Source organism: Sinohyriopsis cumingii, chromosome 1 (genome assembly GCF_028554795.1).
Source record: "Sinohyriopsis cumingii isolate HCF-2022 chromosome 1, ASM2855479v2, whole genome shotgun sequence".
In the NCBI taxonomy this organism is placed as follows: Eukaryota; Metazoa; Mollusca; class Bivalvia; order Unionida; family Unionidae; genus Sinohyriopsis; species Sinohyriopsis cumingii.
In genome coordinates, this window is record NC_142961.1 from 174,427,027 (window position 1) to 174,443,983 (window position 16,957).

At 37.0% G+C, this 16,957-nt stretch overlaps 1 protein-coding gene across 1 annotated transcript in view; it reads left to right on the forward strand.

Annotated features, from left to right (window-relative positions):
- Positions 1-2,719: 2,719 nt before the first annotated feature.
- The window catches only part of LOC149808411 (mitochondrial import inner membrane translocase subunit TIM50-like), a 56,424-nt gene continuing 42,186 nt past the window's right edge, over positions 2,720-16,957 (forward strand). The window contains exon 1 of the mRNA XM_089976848.1: positions 2,720-3,122. Coding sequence (XP_089832974.1) covers positions 2,720-3,122 — 403 coding nt within the window. The remainder of the gene's footprint in view (positions 3,123-16,957) is intronic.

Genomic DNA, 16,957 nt, shown 5'->3' on the forward strand with positions numbered 1-16,957 from the left:
TTTGCCCCGGCCAAGGCCTACTTCTGGACTTGCTCCTGTCGATAATTTGATAGAAATCACTAGGGCGGGTATTTCAGGCGTAGTAACAGGGTTGTGCTGTTTGGCTCGGGAAGGTCTTTTTCTCTTGGGTCGTATTAAAGAAGTCTGATACATTTGTTTCAGACTCCTTAACTCTGCCAAAATGTCTAATAGTAACGTCACCGTTTTACTTTCACCGTCCTCCTTCTCTCCTAGACCTTGTTTCTTCTCTGCTGCTTCTTCTTCCTGTCATTTCCTTCTTGCCTCTTCTTCTTCTCACTGTTGCTGTTGAAGGAGAAAAGCTTGTTCTGCTTCTTTCTGCTGCTGTAAAAATTACTCCAATTCTTCTTTCTGTCTCTGTTTAAAGTCCTCGACGAGTGGTAAGGAAGGAGAAGGTGGCGTATGTGGTGGTACCGGAACAAATTCTTGCGAAGACGAGAGAAAATCTACTAAATCCCAATTAAAATCGGGCTCTTCTGAATGTAGGAATGTGTTGACTTTTGTAGCCGCTGCTATGCCATCGCTTCTCGTCTCCACGGCCGGTGCACCCTAATTCATCTTCTTCTTAGAAATTTTGTAACGCGTGCTAGGATTGGTTAGAAGAAGTTTGAGGAAGAGAAGACCTATGCGATGCCCTCTATGTTAATGGAATGATGTTAACAAAAATACCAAAGGCCCTTTTCAGGGCCACTCCACTGGATTGAAATGATATTTATTTTTATTCTCTTTGCCATACATGTGTGTTTGTGTGTCATTGTTTACCTACTCGACCTATTGATCCTATACAACAACCCAGCTTTCCTTTGTCGCTATACAGTCCCAATATTCTCCATGTTCTATTCCCTTTGTCGCTAAACGTTCACAGGGTGATCTGAAAAGTCGTGTCGCTAATCAATCCCGGAGGGGGGGGGGGGGCTGAAGAGTATTTTCCCATTGTCGGCATCCTATGCACTATCACTACTTAAATTATAGCGTTTCTTTGAAAAGAAAACCCCGTGTCTCAAGAAAATTTCCAATTTTTATTTTTGTTACCAGTGGAGTTAACAATGCAATGTTTCCTTTCTTAATGTGATTTTTAATAAAATCTTTGAAGCGGGAGAATTCGGCAAAGAGACACAATTTCACTATGTTGAAGCCACGCATTGAATAAATGAAAGAAATTAGTGGTAGGGATTAAATTATTGTAACAATGTAATTTTTCCAAAAGCCAAATCACATGCCAAGATCAATTAATTGCAGGCAGACAGGACTTAAATAAATTTAAGACCCTAAATTTGGCACACTGATTTTCAGAAACTGACGGCTGAAAAAGTGACCATGGAAAATGCAGTTAATAATTACGTCAGTAATGTGTCGCCCCAAATGAAATGAACCCAAGTTGGCTAACTTGATATTGGATATTTTTGTATATGTTGCCCCAAGTAAAACACCATCTGGCTAACTTGACGTTGGATATTTTTTATATGTTGCCCCAAGTAAAACACCACCTGGCTAACTTGACGTTGGCTATTTTTTATATGTTGCCCCCAAGTAAAACACCACCTGGCTAAATTGACGTTGAATATTTTTTTATATGTTGCCCCATATAAAACACCACCTGGCTAACTTGACGTTGAATATTTTTTATATGTTGCCCCATATAAAACACCACCTGGCTAACTTAACGTTGAATATTTTTTATATGTTGTCCCATATAAAACACCACCTGGCTAACTTGACGTTGGATATTTTTTATATGTTGCCCCCAAGTAAAACACCACCTGGCTAACTTGACGTTGGATATTTTTTATATGTTGCCCCAAGTAAAACACCACCAGGCTAACTTGACGTTGGATATTTTTTAAATAAACATTATAACAGTTACATACGTAGCAATTTTATTTTGGGGGTGTGGGAGGTAAGAATCTTACATTCCATTAAAGGCAAGAGAATCACACACATGATAAAGCTATTTCGGAATAATATTCATTTTAGTTAGAGGACAGACAAATTCCAACCTGTTTCATTTCCCGACATTAGACCTAATATGTTGCACTGTTACATGTTCAGCATTACAGACTCGTCATGTGAAAACCAGTAAACCAGTTTTACACATTTCACCTTGTGCTTGTCCCTATGACGTTCTACCTGGCAGCCTAATGTTTACTTCCCATTGTCACTATAAACTTGTTAGCCTGATTAACACAGAATGTCCCTTGCTGCTAAAATTGCAAACTATCTTACTCATTTACAAAACCTTTGAAAGTGCTAAGTGGGGAATGGTTGTTGACGCTAACTTCAGAAATTACAAGGATTTCTAAGATAAAAAAATTAAGGCAAATGTTTATATACAAATTTAAATATTTAATGTCATAAAATTAAAGTTTCACCTAAATCTTATATATATATATATATATATATATATATATATATATATATATATATATATATATATTTTGTGTGCGTGTGCGAACTGAGTATTTGATCCCACAAAATGATGTTTCTTAAAACTTAAGTAATAACAGCAACAAAAGATTTGAATATATTGCAGTGACTAACACTGAATGTAAAAACGGGGAAAATGTATTTATGTTGGTAACAAGGGAAAAATAATGTTTAGATTTTTTAAAATCAGGGAAGGGGAAAAAGTTGCGAGGTTTAGATCTTTCCGCTGCTAACGTCTAAAGTTTTAATGTATCCCACAATTCTGGCGTTTCCAAACATGGCTGCGCACATGTCCTACATGTGTGTTACCGGTAGATGTATACAGCTTAAAAGCTTTCGGTTATTTAGAAAATTTTACAGTATTTACTCTCGCAAACTGTCATCGACAGCTCCAATTATAATCAAAAAGTGTGTTTATATACCGCACAAACCTTGTATGTACTTTTTGACAACAGACAATGTTCCAAAGTTGACTGATGAAATTCTCAAAGCAAAACTTGGCCAAATTCCACCCGATAAAGACAGTTCAGGTGGTGACCAAAAGACTGACAGCAGTCAGGATGAACATAAGAAAGGAAAAAAGGAATCAATATGGTCAGGCAGACATGCTTGGAAGATCGGTCTGGGATTCCTGAGTGCATATTTCGTGTGTATGACTGGTGTTGTTATTTGGCAATTCGGTAAGTGTTTGGCGTTTCAAGTTCTACAGCAAAATTTTCGTTTTTTTAAGTGTTTTACTACCACATGAGTCTTGGGTACGCGTGCAGCAGCAGTAGATAGTTATAGTTTCCTCTGATCTTTCCTACCCCATTTTAGATATTATTGCTAGGGTGTGAAGTCAGTTATGATGATCTTTTGTCATAATCTTTGGCAAAATTAAGGTGGTCATGTATCACCTCATATCAATTTCAACGTAAAATTTATCAAGGAATCGATTGAAGGAGGAATTTTATAGATGTGCAATATTATCAAACTATCATTGTGTGTACTGCTTACTTTCATCTTCGCCTGCTAGTACAAATATTGGTATAAATAATTACCACCATGTCGGGTTATTCTGCACAACAATACGTCATTTCTTTAACATTGGATCACATGTTATTTTGGGTCAAAAATCCATTTTCTAACAAGAAAGAATGATCATACTTTAATTAAGAAAAGCGATATTCATAAAGTGTAAAAAAAATATCCCACATTTCATCTCGAAATGCATATGAAAATGTGATTTCCAAATGTCAACATGAAGACCCACTCTGTGACGTTGTTCCTATAACACAGAAAATCCTTTTTATTACGTATCTTTTAGAACCATACAAATAAATACATTACATAAAAGATGGAAATTCTGCATCTCAATCTAAGTTTCCAATTTTGCAAGTTGTTGTTCCACATGTACATAATCGTCTACTACCCAGTGTATCAACTTACCACTAGGTGGCATTCTCAAGCTATTCCCTTGCATATAGCATGTTTCTAAATTCTTAGTAAATTTTTCCCCACAAACAAGATGTAAACACATTGCATTCTATTCATTGTTGTTTCTCTTCCACATAATAGCATATTTTTTTATAAAACATTAAACTTTACTAATTTTTTTACAAGATCGGTTTAGTTTGCTTAATATCTCTTGCCATTTACTGGCTTAATTACATTGAATTTTGTAAAACTAGCTATTAACCTGACCTAATTACTTGACTGAACTGCTGACAGAAATAGTCCAAAGTAATGTATTTCATTTCTATAGCCCGATGGATAAACATTACATCTTTTCAAAGCTGTGTGCAGAATTGTCCAACATATCGGTTGTCATGAAAATACAAGGGTGGTATCCTGTGTGTCCAGAATTAATATTATTTTGAACAGAATATTTTGGTGACAATTGACTCTTTTCAAATGGTAAGTATTGCAGTATTTTATTTTTGTCAATTGGTTGAATTCTGTATGCTTTTTGCTTCAGTATTGGAGACAGAAACCTTAAGTACCCAGAAATGTCCGACAGCATTGTATATGACCAAATTGCTGGTTAAACTTGAACACAAGATAATGACTGCTATAGTTCAAACCAAAAGTATTAGTAAAGTTTGCATTGTGTTACTAACAAACACAAAGAAAAGAAATTTAATGTTATTTCTCCATATGCATCTATTTTGTTTTGATCACATCACAATATGGCATTGGTGTTTACCTGACTTTGGATAGTGGAGTGCTACAAAAGAAGCATGCGAAGCAGGCAACCAGACTTAAAAATGTAATAGAACTTACACACACACAACAGTTACCAATGACCACTTTGCTATGACTCTGTCATCTTAAACTATGTAACAGAAAGAAGTACAACAAACAAGTTTAGTAAAATGAACAAGTAATTTATTTCCCTTGAATAGGCCTTCAATATCTTGAATTAAATCCCAAAAAATCCTCTTTGTTCTATCACAAGTCAAAACGTTTAGAGTGTTCCGAATGAGTGCTTATCCATTGTTTTCAGGTTATGTCACAAAATGTGTACACTTTCATATCGACCATTTTGAGTCCCTAGCCAAACGTGGTGGCACCATACAACATTGTCCTTCCCACATGATTATCAAGGCATGTATCATTTTGTGCATAAGTATATCCTATTACATCACTTTCTGCTTGGCATGTCAACCATGAGACCAAATCTGTGACCTTTCCCATTTTTTCTTCAAATAGAACATTGAAATTTCAACCATCTTTGTTCTTTTACAAACAAATAGATCCATCAGTACATGTAGGCATAAACAGTGGATACACAAACCAATAGAAACATGTAATGATTTTCAATTTTCATGGGTTAAATCAATCCTTGGGTTATTGTTCAAGTTAAAAAGCCAGTCATTAATTGTATAGTTTCATATTTGTAAAATCATTTGAAGAATACTTGGTTTTGACACACCACACAAACTCATGTTATGTTAGGCACTTGTTTCATTTTAATACACTGAAGATGAAACAACATAGTGAAAAGTATTGGTACACAAAAGTTATGGGATAGTACACATTCTTTGAACTTTTAATTCCAAACTTATCTTGTATGCTGAAGTTTGTCTGGAAATACCAGGGGTCAAGCTAGACTTTAATTTTAGGGAGAAGTGAATTATCCATTTGGACAGAACAGGGAGAAGCGAGAGCTAAATAGGGAGAAGTCGAAGCAAAGCAAGATATGCAATATATATATATATATATATATATATATATATATATATATATATATATATATATATATATATATATATATATATATATATATATATATATATATATATAGTGTATGATTTCATTCTCTTATTTGAATTGTGCTCTGTATGTTAGTGTTCATATCTGCATTGAACACTGGTTTTAAGCAATATTTTATTTTCAAGTAGAACTTTTCCAGATTCTATGTATATTATAAACTCATTTTGTATGCATATAAAAATTATCTTCAGGGCTGAGCAAATTTTTTTTTTTAACCACTAGTCCAGGACAGGTGGTTTCAGAAAATTCGCTAGTCCCACCTTTCTCTTCACTAGTCCCACCTTACTCGTCACTAGTCCCACCTTATTTTTCACTGGTCCCAAAATGGTAATCACTAGCCAAGATTTGATGAGACGCATGTGCTTAATCCATAGAAAAAACAAACAAAACGATATGCAACATAATTATTTCTTAAAAGAATTTAATTTTTCGAAAACATTGGTTGTTATACATTTGGCTTCTTCAGGTTCATGTATATATGTTTTAGCTGATGGATTTGAAAATATGTCCATGTATATGTATGCCACCTGCACGAGCACTAAGCCAGCAGTTGATAGCTGTGTCTGGGTTAAAGTCCTCAATCTCTGGTCCATTTGCAGAAATGTTCATTAGCATTTGTAAACACTTTTGGTTTAAGGAATTCCTTAAAGAAGTCTTGATTAAGTTCATTGAACTAAATCCTCGTTCACACTCAGAAATAGCTACCGCACACTCAGTATCCATCTTACGTTTTATCCCTCCATTTTCAAACAAATTTACCTTCACCGAATCGCCGTTATTACCTTACTTGCGAAAATAATTTAGCAAACTCATTTTATCCACAGAGTAACTATCAGCTTGCTTGACAACTACTTCTTAAGTGATCATAACATCAATTTTCTCTTTTAAATACAAACTGAAACAGCTCATTAATTAGCGTAATTGTTTCGCTTCAAACACAATATCACACGTGGAAGTTAATCATCTGTATAATCAATTATAAATTAAAGAATCATTACTATCATTTAATCAGTTCATAAAGGAAACCAACACTGATGTCGGTAAAGTTCCTTTCATTTCACTCGCTGGATTAAAATCATAGTGAGTCGCTCGTTATGATCTAGATTGAGTAAACTCATTGCAACAAAACCGCTTACAACACTGCTAATTGATCATACTGGCTTTCTTTTGTTTGATGGGTTTTGATTTGCCGATAATTTGGTCGCTTAGCCCAATATGCAGTCAAGCGGTAAAAGGATGTAAATGTGTACACGAAGAGGGGTAGAATCAAGTATTCAGTATGCCCAGAGGGCATGATTGGCCAAATAAAGGCAGATATAATGATTAAAGCACGAAAATAAGGACTAGTCCAACTTTTTTAAAAAGCACTTGTCCCGGACTAGCAACTTGTAAAATTTTACTTGTCCGACTTCAAAAATTACTAGTCTGGGACGTCGGGCTATGGGATTTGCTCAGCCCTGATCTTATTCATATGCATTGTATTTTGGCAATATGAATTAAGATCACTGTGGAAGTTATACATTGTAATGAATTTTAACTGATAAGAGTAACTAGATTACAGTATTATAATTGCAAGTTACTAAAAATGATTTATCAACTACCCTTAAATAAGAATTATTTTTTACTTTATGAAAGTTCACTATAAATTGGCAGTTGAATTTTTTATTGCAAACTTGTTTGAAACAACCCCTGTAAGATGTACATCAGCTAATGCACATGTTTTCATACCATTTTCATACCATTTTGTTTGTCTCAATTTGTTTACAAAAACAGATAATCTAATAAGTGGAACTTCCCAGAAACAGCACTGTCTGCCATTATCCCCTCCTGACAGGTGCAGTTTCAATCTGATTTTATGAAGAAACAAATGCAAACATGGCAATTAAAATCTTTAGGTCACCGATTCTGTTCTTAAAACACAAATTTCTATTTCCATACTGTTTTTTCACAACACAAATTTGTCTGTTTTTATCATCAAATGATAACTTACAGAAATTGGCCAGTGATAGTTGCTGCAACCAGAGATATATATAACTCATCTCTGCTATAACTTACTCAGGAATGGATTAATGTGTGTGTGATTTGGATTTTTAACATAGCTTTTAAAAAAAATCAGTCATGTCTGCAGTGTGGCAGTTTATAATTATGTCTAGCACTGGGGCATTATGCCGCAGACATGTAGCATGATGTCCCACCCAGTCACATTATCCTGACACCAGTCCTAACACTAACCTCTTAATGCTGAGCGCCAAGTGAGGCAGTTGTTAGTACCATTTTTGTAAGTCTTTGGTATGACTCGGCCGGGTATCGAACCCACGACCTCCTGCATCCAAGGTGGATGCTCTTACCACTAGGTCCCCAGAGCGGTGGAATGGGTTAATTGCAGTCAGCTATCGAAACACATGCCTGTGAATGTGCAAGATGTTGTTTATCTGCGCAGTTGAAATCAACACCAGCAATTTGATTGATTGATGCCTACATTTTGCCTTGAGCTACAACTTAACACTGGAAATGACTGGCTAAGGCGAGGGAGTATCTCAAAACCTATGGTCACTCAATGTGCATCGAAAAATCACAAGGCAAAGTCATTTTCGCTTTCGTAATAGACAAAGGTTTCATTTTTCTAGGCGACTTACTAGACCCATTTTGCTTGGTAACATGACCCCAGAATACTTGTTCAAGATGTCAATCTGTGGGACATCATAGAAAATAATTTTTTAATAAAATCACTAAATCACTATTGTCTGTTTGTCACGAGTAACTGCATTTCAGTTTGATAGTAATATGCATGATTGCAGTTCATTTTCACTATTCCTTCCTTTGATATAAGCCATGGAACTTCCAGCTTTATTTTGTCTTTCTTGCTAAAGCGGCACTTAATTTGAAGCATGTATCATTTTGATGAATTATATATCCTTTTTAACAATTAAATCAGTTTTTTATTTGTATATATAATATGTTGACATAGGTTAGTTAGGGAAGCAAAAGGGTGGCACAAGGTGTGTATGCATTTCATTGTGGGTATTTGTGTACACAATCATGACATCTGTGAAAACAGTCTATAGTCTTGATGTATCCAGTACTTAAAAAAAAAACATTTTAGGCACAGGCCCAGGACTGGTGACTTTAAAAATCAAAAAACAAGCTGACTAAAATTCCACAAGCCCTGACTCTAATTTCCATATGCCCAAAATTTCCTCTTTTTTAATTTTATTTGTAACACACATTTGCAATTGCTACACTTCAAATGTAAATTCAGTCAGGTTCAATAGTGACTTTGAAGGTAATGGAGGTGTTATTGGTTATTCATCCCTAAACGCACTAGAGACTGGATTGCACTGGTGTTCAAACTCCTGCTGTATTCGTTGAGCAAAACGTCTGGTCAGAAACAACTGCATTTAAAGAAAAATTGTTTTAGACATAGCCTGGGGCATGTGTTTATCAAAATATCTCAAGCCCAGACTCAAAGTCAACTATCCCTTGACTACAGTTAAATGCTTCTGTCCAGTTTGGATGGTAATGCTTTATCAACACAATTCCACTATGCAATCACAAATGTGTGCTTGTTATTGTCTTTGAATAGATCTATTTTATGACTAAAATCATCCTGAAAGATCAGTTGATAGCATTTTAACAAAATTAAGAATAATAATGAAGAGAACTTATCTGAATGTTCAATATTGAATATGTTATTTATAGATGGTGTTGCTATTTTGACAGACACCATACACACAGGAATGACATATGTTGATGTTATTTGCAGTCAGTTGTGAAATTTATTTTTCATGGGCTTGTTTTGCTGATAGTTTATTGCTTCCTAAATTACCTTCAACTATGAATCACACTTGAACTCCATTCAAACAATTAAAAAATCATGCTTTACATTTCATACATGAAGTAAAATCCAGCTTCAAATAAATGTTGCTGCTGTTCACAAACTTGTCATTGATCATTAATACAGATGGCTTAAACTTCTCATTCAAGACAATGATATGTAATAATTTTTCTTCTCCTACATGCATCTGTGATCATTTTGATTTAACGATATTGGGTTGTTCCACTTTGTGGTATTATCTGTGCTAATTAGCTCACCCTCAGACGTATTCAAACACATCTGACTAGCAACTGTCAGCCAATTAAGTAATATGTGAAATGGTGGTTTATACCTGACCTCTTTCCCTTTTAATCACCGCTGTTTAAAGCGTCAACAAAATTATTACATTCAGTCCTCGTGACTGTTTACTGTTTATACTTGCTACATTTAATGGACATACACTAAAGTGTTGTTTTCTTTTCTTTCTATTTTCAAAAAGGGGTTTTGGAGTACAAAATTGAGTTTTAGCATGACACGTCATGTTATGGTTTGATTAAAATCAAATCTCACTTCACATAGGACAGTGAAGATCTGATTTTAATCAGACTGCTGTGTTTTTTTAGGTGTGGCAACATCTTTAAAATACATTTCTGCATTTCATAAGTGCAACCAAAGTGTTCTCAGGGAAATTAGATTATTTTAGACAATCCCAATGGGCACCTCACTAAGAATGCAGGAGAGGCCTGATCTGAAATTAAAGGGGCCCCTGGTATCAGGGTATCAGATTTTTTAGCACTGGTAACACAATGGTATAATCCAGAACATCTTTGAATGAGTTCTTAATAATCCCAAAGTGGTGTTTTAGTCCAAAATTCAATGAGCACTTTGTAATTCCATTGAATAATTTCAATAAATAATTCCTATCAAATAATATTTGAACACAACTATAAGTGAATCCCCAGACTGATCACAAAATAGGAATGAAGACTTTGTTTACAAAATCCATATACAGTAGAACCTGTCTTGAAAGACCACCTCTTCTGTCAAAAAATTATGGTCTCTCAAGACAGGTGGTCTCTCATAGCAGGTTATAACACTATATAATCAACAAATCTGCATTGAGAATAAAGGCTCTCAAGACAGGTGGTCTTACATAACAGTGGTCTTTCAAGACCGGTTTTACTGTACATATTTCACTTGATCAAAGACAGGAGAATTTCCCAGGGAAAAACTAAGGTCATGTCACAGATTCAAATAAACATCTTGTTTACTACTTATAATCATGACAAAAATCAGGTAGAGAAGAACATGTTATTTGTCATGTGGACAAAAACTCTACCCTCAATCATGGACAAAGTTCAGGCACAAAATATAAATTAACTGGACAACAACTTAGTGTAGTATCATGGGATGTGAATGAATTAATGGAAGTAGATTCAGGTATTCATATGCCCAGAGAGCATGCATGACCAGATAAAGGAAGAAGAAGTTATTAAAAGTATGAAAATTAGTGCTTGCCTGACTTGTTTTAAAATAAGAAAGCACTTGTCCTGGACTAGCACATTGGAAAAGTTTACTTACCAGACTTCAGAAATGAATAGTCAGAAATGCTGGCCACAGCCCTAGTGGGGAATGCAATAAAAGCCTGGCATCTGAGTGGTCTCCATTGACCTTCAGGGTGTATACTTTTACATCCTTTTTGTTTTTCTTCACAGACAGTACCTCTGGTTTGCTTGTACATATAGGTTCTCCAATTTTGACACACTACTGTTCTGCCCATCTTCCACACCGATAGCATTTACCAAATTCATGGAGTAGTTATATTCCACTGAAGGTTCCCTAATCTCCAGTATTTCAATGACTGGTTGGTTGGAGTCCATCAGATAGGGTCTTTTACCCAACCTAGAGAAGTTGGAGGAGAAATCTCAAGATTTCATACATGTGAGCATTAAGTTCCTCACAAACAAGGGATTGGTCCACCTCCCACCGAACATAATATACATAATCCAGGCCCTGTAGGAGGTGCTTAGAGCCCATACCTTATTGACTCATATATAATTATCCCATCTGGAAACCTTGAACTCAACAGCTGGCTTGATTCCACTAGTAACACTGCACTGATGCTTCCTCCAATTTCCCCATTTAGCAAACTGAAAAATATACAAGGGTACTGTGTTAGCTCAGATTTGTCTGTGACTGGATTTTCACTATCATCTGATTTGGTGGGCAAATCAAAACAAGTTCTCATCAGAAGTCCCCATGCATGCACAATAATCCCACTCCTGTCTGTTCAAAGGCATGTGAGATTCCAGATGGGGCATTCATATGGAGCCGAAAGAGTGAACTGTTCAGGGTTCATAGTCCCAGGGAAAAAACCTGCCCTCTGCATCGATAATTTTGAAATGAGGGCAGTGTTCTTGGCCCTCAAAATGAGAAGGTTCTGCATTATCATCTTCACAAACAACATGTCAGTGGTAGTGTACCTCAAATGAGGAGGTACAAATGCTCCTTTTTTTTGAATGTTTGGTACAGTGGAACCTGTATTGAAAGACCACCCCTTCTGCCAAAACATAATGGTCTCTCATGACAGGTGGTCTCATAACAGGTTATAACACTATATAACCTCTAAATCTGTACATGGAGAACCTGGTCTCTCAAGACAGGCGGTCTCTCATAGCAGTGGTCTCTCAAGACAGGTTTTACTGTACCTCCTTCGCTAGGTATCCTCAGAACTAATTACCCTCAGAGTTTGTTACATTCATAACAATGGTCCATAACATTCCCTGTTCAGATTTTTGAGGGGACCCTTGGTTGAATTGTTTGTAAGAAGACTAAACAAGAAACTCCACAGTCCCAGACCAGAGAGCCTGAAGTGGGATCTTCTGTTTGCTTATGCCTACCTACCCAGCAGGGTGGTCCTGCAAGTACTTAAGAAAGTAATGACCTCTAATACTCTTCTGATTTTGATAGCACTCTGTGGCCTCAACAATCTTGGTTCAGCAATCTTGCTGACCTGCTGTAGACTAGTCCAGGACGTTGCCCCAGAGGAGGGACCTTCTGTTGCATCACAGGGGTCCTCTCCTACACAACAGAGCACAGATTCCCCACCTTCATGTTTAGCTCTTCTCAGATAACCTAACTGCAAGGCACCATTTTTTAACAATGTTATCAAATGTATTGTTTAGCCCAGGAAATGCTCCACATCCAAGGTATATGATGAGAAGTGGAGAATCTTCTGGAATTGTTGCAGAATTAAACTTGTTAATCCTATTCCTAGCTGTCTCGCTTTGAGCACAGTGACTGATTTTCTTTTCTTCCTTTTCAAAGAGAGACAATGTTTGATTTCTACTATCAAGGGCTATAGGGTATCCCTATCCAACATGCTCAGATTTACAAAAGGCATGGCCATCACTTCAGATTCTTATATTGCCTGCCTCATCAGGTATTTCAAGGTGTAGAGACCAATGTCTCACCAGGACAGATTATAAATGCCAGGACAGATTATTTAATATGTCTTATGGTTTGCCCTCCAGAATGTTTCCTTGCTCATCTTAGCATCTGCAAGATGAAGAAATGAGCTTGAACCTAATCCTCTGTCCATTTTTTGCAAAGAACCAGCTTCTGTCACTAGTTCCCTTCCCTATACTGATCCCCAATCTCAGTTGTTTTTGTGCTGGTGTTGATTAGAATACACTTTATGCCCAGTTTGTGCTTTACATTTCTATGTGGCAGCAGTGAAAGGGTAAAGAAAGTGTAAGAAGCATATTTATCATTCCTTTAATGGGCTCAGCTGATAGTTTCCACCATTTTGAGGTGGATTGTCAAGCTCTTCAATCTCTTCTTTCATTTATTCGTGTAGATTAAAGCCCATGAGGTTTGAGTCGTTGTCACTGCAAAGGCCAACCCAAGGAGTATGTGATGAAAACCTCATTGCGACAAGCTCACGCTACTTTCTCCCATTCTACCTTTTATTCCTTGGTGAACCACATTGGAGGCATAATTTCTCTGAGGCCCATTGTCATGGCACAAATAGTGGATATCATTTTACAGTAGTGGAAACTTTTACCATAAGAGAAACACCTCACCAATGGCCTAGTGGTTAGAGCATCTGCCTCAGCCGACTCATACCAAAGACTTATAAAAATGGCACTAACAGCTGCCTCGCTTGGCACTCAGCATCAAAAGGTTAGTGTTAGGACTGGTTGGCCTGGTGTCAGGATAATGTGACTGGGCGGGATATCATGCCACATGTCTGCAGCATGATGCCCCAGTGCTAGACATCGCTATAAACTGCCACACTACAGACATCATAGTGATTTGACTGAAAAATTGTTGAAAGCTATGTTAAAAAATCCACATAACATGCACATCACACACCATAAGTGAAATTATTTCTTTATTTCTCTTTTGGAGTCATCAGCCTCCTACAAAACTGGGGGGGGGGGCAAATTTAGCTATGCAGTGGCAGCCAGTAAAGTACCAGTATTACTAATAATTTAATGGGGGGGGTGGCAAATTTTAGTGATATATACCTGTTGCAACATTATCTCTTCCCACCCCACATTGATGTTCCACTAGTAGTATATGTCTTTGAACAAAAAAAAATTGAGGACAGCTGTGCATAGACCAGTGATGCAAGGTTGACTTCAGAAATATCCTGATGTTAGTCTTTGGTTGGAGGATTTCTTACAGTATGCAAAAGGATAATTTTCATCCTGGAAAACATAGAACACACACGCACACACATGTTTTAAAGATATTTAGCTTGGTAGGGTCAGTTTGAAGTCCTTTGTATCTGTTTATTACTGTAGGGTCTGGTTGTTGAAAAATGATGCTATATGCCAAACTTCCTATAAGTTTGATAAAAGCTGTTTCATCTTCCAAGTTCACGTTTAAAATTTTGAGAAAAACATTCATAGGGCAAAAATACCTAATCCACTGGTGACCAAACATTTTAAAGGATCAAATCTTGAACATATTGTAGAAAAACACTGAATGGGATAATCATGAAAAAGTGGCATAAAATTAGATTGACAGTCAGTGGTAAATTTATAACAGTAACAGGCATAGCCCTATATATTCCCAGTATTTCCCATAATTCAGCAAGCTACATAACTATAATCATGAAGGAGAGATTCATTATATTACACTGGACAACAAATTTTTACAAAAGTCATGTTACTGAAATAAAATTAGTCAATTCTTATCAATTTTTATGTGCTGAACACGAATATGACAGTCAAATTGCAAAATTGGCTCTAGTTTTTTTGTAATCTGCAAGAAATTAATGTTTACATAACGAAATGCATTCCAATAGTAAAAGGTCAACTGTAATAGCCTACCTATAAAAAATCAAGTCATTGACTACATCTTAGATTTCTTCGCGTGTCTCTTGTACAGCTGTTCGGGAGCATCTCTGAGGAGTGTCCAGCAGTAGTCAGCCAGCATTGTAGTGGACCATTTTCCCTGGTATCTTTGTTCCATTGTTGCGATATCTTGCTGAAAACGTTCGCCGTGTTCATCACTAACAATATCACAGTTGCTAGGAAAGAAATCCAAATGGGAATGAAGGAAGTGAATCTTTAGAGACATATTGCAGCCAAGTTTCTTATACTTCATCAACATGTCTTCTACTAGTTCCTTATAGTTTTCTGCCCTAACATTTCCGAGGAAGTTTGTAGAAACTAGGCGAAAAGCATTCCATGCTTGTTTCGCGTCACCTTCCAGCAAGTTGTTGAACCGGTCATCTTTGAAAAGCTCTCGAATCTGAGGACCCACAAAAACTCCCTCTTTAATCTTTGCTTCGCTGAGTCGAGGGAATTTTTCATGCAGGTATCGGAATGCTGGCAAAGTCCGGTCAATGGCTTTCACGAAGTTCTTCATCAAACCTAGTTTGATGTGAAGGGGTGGTAGCAAGATTTTCTGAGCCTCAACCAGAGCTGGGTGTTGGATATTCTTCTCTCCAATGGCTACATTCTGCCTGTGAGTCCATTCCTTCCTCATGTAGTGCATTTCCCTTGCTCGGCTATCCCACTCGCATAAGAAACACATGTATTTTGTATATCCTTGCTGCAGTCCCATTAAAAGGGCAACTACCTTCAAATCACCACAGAGGTGCCAGCTGTACTTGTTATACTCAATGGAATTCAGTAGCTGCCTTAAGTTATCGTATGTCTCTTTCATGTGGACAGCATACGCTACTGGAATAGATGGAAGAATGTTTCCATTGTGCAAAAGCACAGCCTTGAGACTCAGTTTCGAAGAGTCCACAAATAGTCTCCATTCTTGTGGGTCATGAGTGATTTTTAAAGCATTCATGAGGCCCTCAATATCGGAACAGAATATCAGATTACTTTCCTTTCTGAAGAAAGGCTCCAATTGCTGGTGGCGCTTTTGATATGCAGTAATTGTGACATCTTCTTCTAGAAGATTCCATTGTTGGAGTCTTGATCCTAGCAATTCTGCCTTGTTCTTTGATAAGTCCAAATCACGAATCAGGTCATTTAGTTCTTCCTGTGTTATTCTGTGTGGGGTTGATGATGCACCACAGTGAAAATCTGGATCACTGCATGCTGATGGACCAGGAGAAGAACAGGTCGACTCACCTTTGTCTTCGTCAGATGAATCAAGAGAATATTCTGCTGGAGGTTCTGGAATAGGAAGTCCCTCACCATGTGGAACTGGTCTCAATGCAGACGGAATGTTTGGGTAGACTATTCTCGACTTCTTTCGCTTCGTTATTCCGCCGGAAAGAGGAGGAACCAAGCAGAAGTAACAGTCGTTTAGGTGGTTGCTTGGCTCTCTCCACACCATTGGGACTGCAAACGGCATTGATGACCTTTTGCAATTCAACCACTGTGAAAGCTGTGTTGTACATGTAGCACAGCATATATGCGGAGCCCAAGGCTTGTCTTGGTCACCAACCTTGCATCCGAAGTAAAGATGATATGCCTTCTTCACTTGAGAATTGATACTTTTCTTCTGGTTGGCAAATGTCACTTCCCCACAAATATAGCAAAAATTGTCCGCGGTATTAACACACTTTCGAGGCATTACTGTTCTTTATTGTACGTAAATGGATAAAATAATAAGTTTTATGTAACAGAAGCTTGAACTGTCTCGCACAACGTCTAAAATATTTTAAATGCTGAACCTATCTGATTGGGCTTTATATAGTACACTGCTTACGTCAGCTTCAGCAGCCGCCTGGCATTAGTATAATAGGCCTACACATGTATAGTACACTGCTGACGTCAACTTATTTCAGCAGCCGCATGGCATTAGTATTGCATTGCATCAGAAAATGATGCAATCAACTGTGGATGATGTGAGCATGATGGTATTATGCAATGTTACATCATTATTCCGGATGTTGCTGCAGTCCTACTGGAGAAATTTACACAGTGAAACATAGAAAATGAGGTATATGAATATCTTCAAAACGAG